Genomic DNA, 13,360 nt, shown 5'->3' with positions numbered 1-13,360 from the left:
GGCTCACAATGAAGAAAGGCTTGCCACAAAAGTAAAAAATAACAAAAAAGCTTCTTCCAACATGTTAAAAACAAGAAAAAGGTCAAGGGAACAATTGGTCCATTGCTGGGAGAAAGTGGCAAAAAGGTGACAAACAACAGGGAGAAAGCAGAACTATTTAACTCATTTTTTGCATCTGTCTTTACACAAAGGGATAAAACAGTCCAACCTATTAAAAACAGCACCACAAAAATCAGATTAGGAACACAAGCTGAAATAGGGAAGAAAATGATAAGTGGGCACCTGTCTACCCTAGATGAGTTCAGATCACCAGGACCAGATGGATTACACCCCAGGGTTCGGAAGGAACTGGCAGATGAGATCTCAGAACCACTGAACTATATCTTTCAGAGATCCTGGAGCACAGGGGAACTGCCAGAGGACTGGAAAAGAGCTGATGTGGTTCCCATCTTCAAAAAAGGAAAATAATAGATCCAGGAAATTATAGACCTATCAGTCTGACCTCAATACCAGGGAAGTTTCTGAAAAAGATAATCAAGCAACAAATTAGCAAACATCTAGAAGTAAACAAAGTAATAGCCAAAAGCCAGCATGAGTTTGTCAAAAACAGATCATGCCAGACTAATCTTATTCCATTCTTTGACAAAGTGACAAAATTAGTGGACCAGAGGAATGCCATCGATATAATATAGTTGGACTTCAGCAAGGCATTTGATAAAGTAGACCATAACCTACTACTAGATAAAGTAGAAAAATGTGGGTGAGACAGCATCACCACCAGATGGATTTGTAACTGGCTGACCAACCGCACTCAACGTGTAGTCCTCAATGGAACTGTATCTACATGGAGGAAAATATGCAGTGTGGTACCACAAGGCTCTGTTTTAGGCCCAGTACACTTCAACATCTTCATCAATGATTTGGATGAGGGGATAAATGGGGAACTCATCAAATTTTCAGATGACACCAAAATGGCAGGAATAGCCAACACTCCAGAAGATAGGCTTAAGATACAGAAGGATCTTGACAAACTTGAACATTGGGCACTATCTAACAAAATGAAATTTAATGGTGAAAAAAGTAAGGTTCTACATTTAGGAAAGAAAAACAAAATGCACAGGTACAGTATATTTGGTACCTTGCTCAACAGTAGTAACTGTGAGAGGGATCTTGGAATCCTAGTGGACAACCATTTAAATATGAGCCAGCCGTGTGCCAAAAAAGCCAACACAGTTCTAGCCTGCATAAACAGAGGGATAGAAGCAAGAACACATGAAGTGTTAATACCACTTTATAATGCCTTGGTAAGGCCACACTTGGAATACTGCATTCAGTTTTGATCACCACGATGTAAAAAAGATGTGGATACTCTAGAAAGAGTGCAGAGAAGAGCAACAAAGATGATTAGGGGACTGGAGGCTAAAACATATGAGGAACGGTTGCAGGAACTGGGTCTCTCTAGTTTAATGAAAAGAAGGACTAAGGGAGACATGATAGAAGTGTTCCAATATCTCAAGGGTTGCCACAAAGAAAAGGGAGTCAAACTATTCTCCAAGGCACCTGAGGGTAGAACAAGAAGCAATGGGTGGAAACTAATCAAGGAGGGAAGCAACTTAGAACTGAGGAAAAATTTCCTGACAGTTAGAATAATTAATCAATGGAACAGTTTACCTTCAGAACTTGTGAATGCCCCAACACTGGAAGTCTTTAAGATGTTGGATAGCCATTTGTCTGAAACGGAATAGGGTTTCCTGCCTAGGCAGGGAGTTCGACTAGAAGACCTCCAAGGTCCCTTCCAACTCTGCTATTGTATTGTATTGTATTGTATTGTATTGTATTGTATTGCATTGCATTGCATTGCATTGCATTGCATTGCATTGCATTATTGTATTGTATTGCATTGCATTGCATTGCATTGCATTGCATTGCATTGCATTGTATTGCATTGCATTGTATAATTATTCAAATTAAAGGATTTGAGTTGGAAGTTGGATGCCAAACTGCATATTCTCTTTAACTCAATGCCTCTTGCTGCAGTTATTGATTTGGAGATGAATGTAGGTAGACTCAACAAATGCTACAACCTTCCTCTAAAAACTCTTCTGACAACCCACCACTATCTCAGCATCATTACACATGATTGCCAGTTTGCTTCTGAATCCAATTCAAGGTGCTGGTTTTGACCTTTAAAACTCTTCACGGCATAGGACCAGGTTATTTGAGGGACCATCTTATCCCAACTACATCTATTCATCCCATCATATATGGTATGAGAGGCAAGCTGCGGGTCCCATCTATCAGGTAAATACAAGATGGGCCCCAGGAACAGATCTTCTCTGGCATGGTACCCACCTTATGGAACATTATCCCTCCTGAAATGTTATCTTCTCCATTCCTACTTATTTTCTAGAAGTCCCTCAATACCTGGTCATATCATCAGGTCTGGAGGTGGCTCCTTTGCTGGTCTAATCTCTTGTATGTTTTTATTTCAATATGTTTGTTTTTGACATGTTTTACTTTTTGTTATACATTCCCCCTGAGTCACTTTTTGTGAGATGGGTAGTCATATGAATTTAATAAATAAATCTATTAAAAAGAAATACACCATAGTATTCATAAAATTTAAAAAAATAAAATTTCAACTGAAACTACAAATATTGAGAATAATTCTAGAAGGTATAAATGAAAAAACATTACAGCTTCAAAGACAGTTTGATCTAGTGGTTAAGACACCAGGCTACAAACCAGAAGACTAAGAGCTCTAGGCCCTTTAGGCATGAAAACCAGCTTGGCAAGTTTTGGACAGTCACTCCCTTTCAGCCCAACCCACCTCACAGAGAAAAAAGGGGTGTTAGATAGTTTCAATGCTCACAGCAGAAGAATAAATCTGGGAAAATATATTCCACCAAGGCAAAACTAGTGTATACTCATAATAGAAGTTTCACTAAATTTAAGCAGGAATGGTTCCTCCTTAGAGAACACATTACATAGCAAAGCAGATTTATACATCTGAAATACAATTTCTGTGAAGAGTTAACATACTAATTAAAAACAGTAGATGAAATCATCGAAATAGATATAAACTAAAATTTCCTATGTTTAACATTCAATATTAAAAGCCTAGCATAAATCTTTAAGGGTTGGTTAGTAATTGTGGGAAAAAGAATGGAAGAGGAGGAGAATATCTCATCAAATTCTCCTTCACAAGGTTTTTACCTTGTTCTTTTTTTTTTATTCTGCATTCTGTATTTTTACTCTTTAGTGTTTTATACAGGTAGTCCTAGATTTACAACCAGGTGCTTAACAACCATTCAAAGTTACAACAAACTAAAAAAAAATGTTATTTACAACCCATCCATGAAGTTACAATTGCTGCATCACCTCTGCAATCATGCGATCACTTTTCAGATAATTAGCAACTGATTCACATTTACAATTGGTTGCAGTGTCCTGTGGTCATGTGATCACATTTTGCTATTTTTGCCAAAAGTCATAAAATTGAGTCTAGTAATGTGTTGACTTATGACTATACTAACTTATGATCTAATTATTTATCTGAGTCTTCATGTATATACATAAATATAAAAATAGAAGGGGATATAAAGTAATAAAAATTGTATTTGGTAACAAAATGTACATATGAAATTCTGCTTTTATGCTTCACTGGAAAACTAAGAGCTACAGTACTAGTACAATATCATATAAACTAAAGTCACCAATAAAAATTAGTCCACACATAGCCATAAAATAGTAAGACTGAAGATTAATTATATCAAATAATATCAAAGTGCCCATTCAATTTTTTAATGGGGATGTAAGTACATCAAGGCAAATGACATTACTACAAAAGCCTAAAATTTCCTTTCTCCATTTACTGCATTACAATTTCTATTGTAAAATCTAAGTCTTTTTAAAACATAAATTATTAATCTTAATATTCTTAAATCCTATATAAAAGTGGACAAATATTCTGCAAAGCAGAAAAAGGATTTTAATCATGATCATGTCCCCACATGCCTTTAGCATCACAAGCGGGAGGAAGAGCCAAAAGGACAACTAAATTCTAATCAATTAACTTTTAGTGTGATTTAATCCTGATAATAAGACAGTGATGTAAATAGTGAAGAGGAAAGGGATTTCACAGACATTCTACAAAAAACATATTGAACAAGGTATAGGAAAGGTATAGCCAAATAAGTCCAAAGTTCCATTTTCTAAGTTCCTTAGCTTTCATTTAAAGAAATAAAATGTTTTCAGAAAAAAAGCATTGCTAGGAATAACTAGGCCCTCAGAAATAAAAATGGAAATATTCTCAGCTCTTATTAATTGATATGAGAGGAAGCATTTAGCAGATGTTGACTGTTCACTAAAAAGCTATGCACAGCTGGAACTGACTAGTCTTGGATGGGAGACCACGGGAAATCTCAGGACTACTGGCTAGATTGAGAAATAAAACAATTCCAGAAAAAAACCAGTGACAGATCACTTGTGTATTGCTGCCAAAATATTACATGACAATATTTACCGTATGTAGCAACCAGAAATGAAGCTTGACTTGAAAAAGATCTCCAATTGGCAGGAAATGCAAGGCAATTCAAGGCTATCTTAACATCTAAAAGAATAACAGAATAACAGAGTTGTAAGGGACCTTGGAGGTCCTCTAGTCCAACCTCGTTCAGACAGGAAACTCTAAACCATATCAGACAAATGGTCATTCAACTTCTTAAAAACCTCCAGTATTGGAGCACCCACAACTTCTGGAGGCAAGTCATTCCACTGACTTTCTCCTTAGTTCTAGATTGTTTCACCCCTTGATTAGTTTCCATCTATTGCTTCCAGTCCTGCCCACAGGTGCTTTGGAGCAGTGGTCACCAACTAGTGGTCCTCGGACCACTGGTGGTCCATGAGAAAATTTTGGTGGTCCACAGAAAAAATATTTGCATTTTTTATATTGCACTAAATACTATTTATCCTTTTTAAAAAATCATATCAGTGGTTTGCGGGATTTAAAATTATGACTTCGGTCCTTGAGGTCCGAAAGGTTGGTGACCCCTGCTTTGGAGAACAGACCCCTTTTCACAATAACCAAACTAATGTTTTTACCTTGTCTATTTCTTTATTCTGCCTTTTGTATTTCTACATTTCTACTGTATTTTGCCCAGGTAAACAAATAAGATTTGCTGTAAAAAACCACAGACTTTACAAATATATTTCATGTACTTCTAGCCTGAAAGGTAGGCTTGAAATATAAATAAAAAAGTTCCATGTGACTGGACATGGCTGGAAAACTAATTTTATCACAGCATCTTGTTATCAGTCAATAACGTCAAAATTATAGAAGTGTTGTAAGATTATTAAAAATGTGCTTTACATTCCTTTCCTGTTAAGAGAACATGAGCAATAAAATTAATTTCCCAAATCGCTGTGGAATGAAAATGATGCAGTTGTATGAAACTGGGGCAATAATCACAAAACTCCTTCCTTTTAACATGCTTCACATTTCTAAAAAGGAAGTGTTAAGGACAACAAAACACCCTTCACTTCAGATTCATTCTTAGAAAAAAAACTACACGTTAATCACATACGTTGATTTGAATGAAGGGTGTTTTGTTGTCTGCACAAGAGAACCTAATCAACCAGGGCAATGGGATTTATGAAATGGCAAAATGTCAATCTTCCACAAGCCCTGCTATGTTATCTCATTTTTAATAGTTTTTAATGAGTTTAAAATATGGCATACAAAGAAAATATTAGGGAAGTTAGGGAAAGGAAAGGGGAAAAGGGAAAGGGCAAAGGGAAGTGGATAGTGGGTGAAAGCAAGAGGGAAAGAAAAAAATGCATTGACTTCCGACTCCTTTGGTGTAATAAAATAAGGCAGTAACATCTAAACTCAACTTTTTACATTTACATAATAATATAAACTAGCCATTTCTATAACAACAAATTTATCTAATCAGTAAAACCAAAATCAAAGTTTCAATTTTTTTCCACCTCAAGCACAAAGTCCAGGAGTAGTTTTCTAGGTAGAAATAAAGGTATTTGTATTTTTTTCTTTAATCAAAACAGTCAATTTAGCCATCTCCATCAGTTTTTGCAGCCATTCGTTGATTCATCCATTTTGCAGCCATTCACCCATTGAGGTGACCTTCCATTTCTGTGCATAAAGTAGTCTTAAATAAAGTATACAACATCAGAGTTCCATTTTTTTCCAGGTCTTTTTCCATTAAACCCAAAAGAAAAACCTCTGGTTTTCTTTCTATATTTTAAGAATTTTAAGAAAATCCTGCCATATTATCACATGATGGGGGGGGGGAAGAATGGATCCCTAGGAGGGGTGAGCAAAGAAAGCATGATAACACTATTAAACTCAGCGGTCCCCTGAAGTCATATTGAGAGTCAGTGAATGACTTTGGTCCAGTCACTCTCACATACGCACCTCAAACCTCTCATTAGTGGATGTTGTGAGGAAAACAGGAGGAGGAAGGAATATTAAATATATTCCCCACCTTGAATTGTTTGAAAAAAAATATAATAAAGGCAGGGTAGAAATAAACAAATAAAAATAAATACCTATCTGCACAGTTAAAATGAAGAGGCTCCAAAATTGGGCAGTAGTGCTGTAGGAAGGATTTCAAGGACAGCATCAGGAATTGCTCAGAAGACCTGAACTTCATGGTCAGTGGACTAGAGGAATTGTGGAATGAAATCAAAGTTGTTAAGGATGAATCTGAAGAAAAGCTGCCAAAGACTAAGAAACAGAAAGCAAATTACATGCCAGAACAAGAGTGGAAATTGCTGAGAAGAGAAACAAAAGCCAACAAAAATAAAGTTCTCAGGAAGAAACTTAACAAAGAATTTCAGACAGCGGATAGAAAAGATTACAATAGCTGTAATGGCACTGGAAGATGGAAATAAACATTAAAAACAAAGAAGGTCTTCCAAAAGATCTAAAAACTGAAAAAGAAATTCCTACCTCAAATTGTTAGGGTATAAGAAACTAGTGGACCAGTAAGAGCCAATTTTAAAACAATTCAACAAACATGGAAAGAGTATTCTAAAATTCTCTACAGCAGGTGTCAATTTCAGCACTTCAATCATTACCAATTGGAAAGTTATTGGAACTGATGCCATTTCCACAGAAATATGACAAGCAGCAGAATAATTTATAAAGATTTTAAACCAACAAGACATAAAATTTGGAGAATAACAGTCCTCAACAGATTGATAGAAATCAGTCTATATATTAGCACCAAAGAAAGTAGACACAACAGAGTATGCAAACAACAATACTATACAATATACTTAATTTCACAAGATAACAAAATAATGCCTAAGCTCAACTAACATAAATTAAAGCTCTATATAGAAAGGAAGATGCCAGATGTTAAAGCTGGTTTTAGGAAAGGCCAAGGAACAAAAGATATTATTGCTGAGGCGCAATAGATGATTGAGAAAGTCAAAGAATACACAAAGAAGTGAATGTCTGTTTTATTATGAAAAAGGCCTTTGATTGCATCAACCATATCAAGCCATACAATGTAGGAATCCCAGAACATCTTGCTCATGCAAAATATATACAGAAACAAGGAAACCATAGACTGCGTAGACCATGGTGAAACAGACTGGCTCCAGCTTGGCTAAGGAATGGGACATAGTTACCAGTATAAATACGGTTGCATAGTCTCCCCAAATTTATTCAGAATATATTGAGGGAAGACAGATTAGTACAAGATGACTGTGCTTTTAAAATTGGAGGAACAAACATCAGTAATTTCTTCTGTAGTGATGATACGATGCTACTCTGATAACTTGCAAATGAACTGCAAGCTCTAGTAATGAAAGTCAAGGAGTGCAATGAAAAAAAAATCGGACTGCAATGAAAGAAAAAGATCAAACCAATGATAACAGGTATAAGTTTAAGTTTCAAAGCCTTTATTGTACATCATGTATGCAACAAAATTGGTTTAGCCTCTACTGGTGCAGTCCATACAAGAATACAAGAAGTATAGCAATCCAGCCTTAAAATTGATAGTGAAGATAGTGAAATGGCGGTAGCTTCTGCCTTTTAGAACTGATTTACAACAGTAAAGGAACCAGCAGTCAAGAAATACACTGCAGACTAGCACTTGATAGAGCAGCCTCAAAGGCCTTGGAAAAAAATATTCACATGTGTCTAAACCTACAAAGATCAAAATTGTGCAGGGAAATTTCTCATGACACTAAAAAACTGAAAGTTTGATTTTAAAGCAGCAAGATAGAAACGATATTGACACTTTTCCATTTTGGTTTTGGAGAAGGTCCCTGAGAATATCATGAACACCTAAGAAAACCAACAAGCGGATTGGTGAAAAAATTTACCTTTTGTTATATGTGTTTTTATGTTGTACTCCAGGGGTCTCCAACCTTTACCATTTGAAGACTTGTGGACTTCAACTCCCAGAATTCCTCAGCCAGCAAGCAAGCTGGCTGAGGAATTCTGGGAGTTGAAGTCCACAAGTCTTCACGTGGCCAAGGTTGGAGACCCCTGTTGTACGCCACCCTGAGTCCTTTGGGAGAAGGGCGGCATATAAGTCCAATAAAACCAAACCAAAACCAAACCAAACCAACTGAGCTACCATTCATGACACAAATGATTTTGCTCAAATTTGCTGTTTTAAGACATATAACACAAAGAACCAGCTCAAGAGAAGTCTAGAATGCTAAGAAAGTTAGGAGGAAAGAGAATAGGAGACCGACCAACAGTAAAGCAAATGGACTCAAGTGCAACAGCAAAGGGTAGACCCGTGATGGCAAACCTATGGCATGCATGCCACAGGTGGCACGTGGAGCCATTTGTTAGGGCACGCAAGGTGTTGCCTTGTCAGCGCCAGCTGACTTCAGCTTTCATTTTGGGCAGTCTTTCGCCCTCTGGAAGCTTCCCTAAAGCCTCCAGAGGGCAAAAAACAATTCAACGTGCAAAACGGAAATTCGGAAACTGACTTTTTAAATGTTTTGCTCTCTTGGTGTTTCACCAAGAGATGCATAGCTACAGCTGAATACAGGCTACACTAACTTGCCCACTAGAAAGCACTACAGATTCCTCCTTTTGACTTAATAAGATATGGCAAAAAATGACAACATGAATTAGAAAAATCTCATAAAGCTGTTTAAAAGCTTATGTAATCCACTATGTAGTGTCTATACAGTGAAACAATGCAAAGTTGGATAACACAAACCAGTCAGAATAATTCACTGTAACATTACAGTTAAAAACTCAATGTACACAGGAATTAGGAGATTGATTTAGAGCATATAATATATCAGGAAGATGGGACAAATTACGTTCATTTGCAATTGATGGTAATATCATTCAGTGTGGTATAAATGTAATCCTCATTGAATGACCACTCTTTCAACAAATGTTCAAAGTCGTGATGATGCTAAATGAGGGGCATTTATGACCGGTCCTCACAGTTGCGGACACTACATTCTCCCCACAATCACATGATTGTGTTTTGGGCATTTGGCAACCAGCTCACAATTTTGACAGTTGCAATATCCCATTATCACATAATCATCCTATTTGACCTTCACTGAAAAAATTTGACAAGCAAAATTAATGGAGAAGCTAATAGGAAGTAGCAAATGACGCAGGATGCTGCCAGGTACAAGATTCACCTAATAACACCAGCTGTGACTATTGCAACTAATGTTATAAGTTGGTGCAATCACACAACATAGAATTTTATCAATGTGTTACTTAGCAACAGAGTTGCCATTCCTAATTACCATTGTTAAGTGAGAACTGCCTGCAATGATTAACCTATGGGATTATTAAAATTCAGGAAGCTAGTAAAAGCTAATATACAATGTTACACGTGGCATAGACTTTTACAAATAAATATAATAAAAAGAAAAAATGGATTACATCTATATTTCTCTTTTGGATGAAATGTGAAATGTGAAAGATAATATAATCCTATCAAACTAATGAAATGCATCTGCTACAAGCATGATATGGAAACAAAAAGTCACATTTAGCCATTGTGCCAGTAAGAGACTGGGTAAACCATTACTTTGATAGTTAAGATTAAGTTAAATGATGATCTGACTCAATATGACATAATATTATAAAGCAGTTTAACACCAAGATGAAAAATAGATATTAAATGAAACCAGAATTCAAGCCAATCTTTTCAGGAACAGAGCATAGGAAGAGAACCTTCTCTGCAATTTTTCCTGTCCTTTGGAATATCCTCCTTCGAAAAATGGAGGTCTTTTAGAAGAGTTTGAATACAGGGCCCTGATTATTTGCTTGGGGCTCACAGAGAAGTAGGCTATCTTTGGGTTGGCTAGTGCTTTGAGGCCCTTTTCTAGCTTTTTTCATTTTAATTATTATACTCCTGTTTTAAGTGTCCCCTACAAAAGGATGGTCTTTATATGATTTTCAGCTTTTAATTGTACACTCTCCAGAGTTACTCGGTGAGATGGGCGGTCTCTAAATTTGATTTAAAAAATAAAAATAAAATTACATAATATATAAATATATAATTTTCTTAATCTGGCATAATATTGCAATATAATATCTGGTAATCTTTATTCCCCATTCCTAGTACTATATAGATTTCCCATGTTTTCAATTATTATTTTAAAGATGTTTATCCCACCTTAATTACTTTGTAAGTAACTTAAGGCTGCAAACATATAACATCCACCACATAATTTTGGTGTAAGAGTTTAAGTGATTTCATCATATGTACCAAGTTTAGTTTCCATATATACCACAAACACATCTAAGCATGTCGCTTGTGGCAAAAGTTTAATTACTATACTTATGTTTGTGAGCCAAATGTTTATCAATAGTAAAATTTTCCATTTTGCCTGTTGTCTTAAATCTAGTAGAAATAAAGGTAGTACTCAACTTACAACCATTCATTTAGTGACCGTTCAAAGTTACAATGACACTGAAAAAAGTGACTTTTGACCCTTTTTTCACATTTACCACCTTTGCAGAATTCCTGTGGTTTTACATTATCAAAATTTGGACGCTTGGCATTTATATATGACAGTTGCAAAGTCCCGCGGTCATGTGATCTTTCGTGATCTTCTGACAAGCAAAGTCAATGAAGAAGCCAAGATTTACTTATAACCATGTTAATAACCACCCAGTGATTCCTTAACAGTGGCATGACAGGTCATGAAAGCGGGGCAAAAGCCGCTCAACCACACTTCTACTTAGCAACAGAAATGTTGTGCTCACTTGCTGTTATAATTCGAAAGAATATCTGTACGATGCTAAGTGGGTTGGGAGGATTGCAATCCTCCACTCTAAATTCTACTTCAATTGGAAAGTGTGAAACTATTGAACTCTGTATTGTTTTGACTGCTTCTCTCCTGAGGTTCCAGAGCATGAAAATAGATATCTTGACCTGCAGAGGGTAGAAGTGGCAACAAGTAATCACATTCTTATTGCATTTTGTCCTCCCAACCAATGCACACAAGGGGAAACATTGCATTATTAACTTCCAGGTTTTTTTATTAAAAAAACACCATAAACACTTTGCACAAGTGGTGGTGAACCTGTTTTCTTAAAAGGGAGAGGAAAGAGAGAAAGTGACTTTGAAGGCCTGATGGGGAATTAAGCACACTTTAAGAAGGGTGGACTTCTACTCCCAGAATTTTCCAGCCAGCATGGGGAAACCAACTTTAAGATAGGCGGAATTTCCTGACAGTGAGAGAAATTAACTAGTGAAACAGCTTGCCACCAGACGTTTTGGGTGCTCCATCACTGGCGGCTTTTAAGAAGAGACTGGACTTAAATGGTTATATGGCTTCCTGCCAGAGCAGCAGGTTGGACTATAAGACCTCCGAGATCCCTTCCAACTCTGTTATTCTGTTGAGAGTACCTAAAGTGACAAGGGAAGACTCAAAGCCAAACGCAGCCATGGGTGTTTTGCAAGAAAGGGTCTCCCCCTCTCACCCCACGCGGGCAGGCCGGGGCTTCAGGTGAGTCGCAGCCCCCGCCTCAGCCGGTGACAAGGGGCGCAACGGACCAGCAGCAGCTGTAGCCCGCCGTTCCGGGGCGACTACGCACCGTGTATTCCCGCACTTGGCTGTGGAAGTTCTGCTCGCGGATGGTCACTTCGTCCGCGTCCATCCTGTCATAGCCCTCGCCGGGCAGCCCCCTCCAGCAATGGCCGCTGCTGCTGCCCCCGCGCCTCCTGCCTCTCAGGCGGCAAGCGAGGGACCATGACCGGTGGGCAACGCCTGGTAATAGGGACCCTCTTCAGGCCGGGAAGCTCGGGCCCAACACGCCTCTCCCGGCGGCGAAAACGACAACAACAACCACCGCGGTAGAGGCGGCAGCACCGCGCGCGGCCCCAACGTCCCGACGCCGCCCCACCCCGCCCCTTCCCTCGCGCGGGGCGTATCAGCCCGCCCTGCTGCGGCGGGGAGCGCGAGCGCTGAGGAGAGCGGACTCACGGGAAAAGTGCGCCTGCGCAAACGTTGACAAGCGGTAGGGGCGCAGCGGCCCGTGGGCTGGTCAGACTCGAAGGGGGAGGAGTCGCTGTTCGTGGTGGGCCGGGGCTGATCGTCGCCGAGGACCAATAGTAAGGAAGGAGGCGGAGCTTCGGTGCTCGGCGGGGCGCTGAAAGTAGGCGCTCTTTTTTTTTGTTCAAAAAAATATGTCTTAAGGATGTAGATTATACGGAGGGATTATTATAAATAATCAAATAAAGAAAAGATCAGACTTAGAAGCAAGCAAGCACATCTTTTATTATGCAATGTAGCTAATTTCCTGTTCCTCACTTTGTAACGTCATTCTTAAAAATCTTAGTAAAATTACCAGGGGTTTTATTACTTCACACACTTAGTCCTAGGTATGTTCTATATTAAATTTATAATTAAAATTAACTTCACCCATAACCCCAGCGCTCTTAAAGTGGGATTCTGGCGATGGTAAATATACAAATATTTGTTGGAAGTGCAAGAAAGAGGTTGGAACATATAAACATATGTGGCGGGATAGTGCACAAAAATATGGAACATAGTGTTTACAGAAATTAGAGCACTGCTGAATGTAAATTTAGATATGTCACCATGGTTTGCATTACTGTTGCTGGTGGAAAAACAGGATATACCGTAAATGAAACCAAAAAGGAATTGATTGTAAATTTGATAATGGCAGCTGGATTAGTGATGGCTAAATATTGGGGACAATATTGGGATATTCCAAAAAATGAGTGGTATAATGAAATTTGGAGAATGGCAACAAATGATAAATTAACAACAGAAATTAAATTTTTAAAAAAAGGATGATTAAAGCAAACAAGTATAATGAAATATGGGGGGATTTTATAAAAACAGTGTTGGTGGAAAG

General features: G+C 37.9%; 1 protein-coding gene across 2 annotated transcripts in view; it reads right to left on the bottom strand.

Annotated features, from left to right (window-relative positions):
* Positions 1-12,397, bottom strand: part of LMBR1 (limb development membrane protein 1) — a 69,847-nt gene extending 57,450 nt beyond the window's left edge. Inside the window, exon 1 of one of the 2 annotated variants that reach the window (XM_081932331.1) lies at positions 12,074-12,397. In XM_081932331.1, the coding sequence (XP_081788457.1) occupies positions 12,074-12,136 (63 nt within the window). In that variant the 5' untranslated portion in view covers positions 12,137-12,397. The remainder of the gene's footprint in view (positions 1-12,073) is intronic. The other variant, XM_081932330.1, reaches the window with a different exon arrangement.
* Between the last annotated feature and the right edge of the window lie 963 nt (positions 12,398-13,360).

This window comes from Natrix helvetica, assembly GCF_964273705.1.
Source record: "Natrix helvetica genome assembly, chromosome: Z".
NCBI lineage: Eukaryota > Metazoa > Chordata > Lepidosauria > Squamata > Natricidae > Natrix > Natrix helvetica.
Note: the sequence above shows the minus strand (reverse complement) of the source record. Positions and strands in the feature narration are given on the sequence as shown.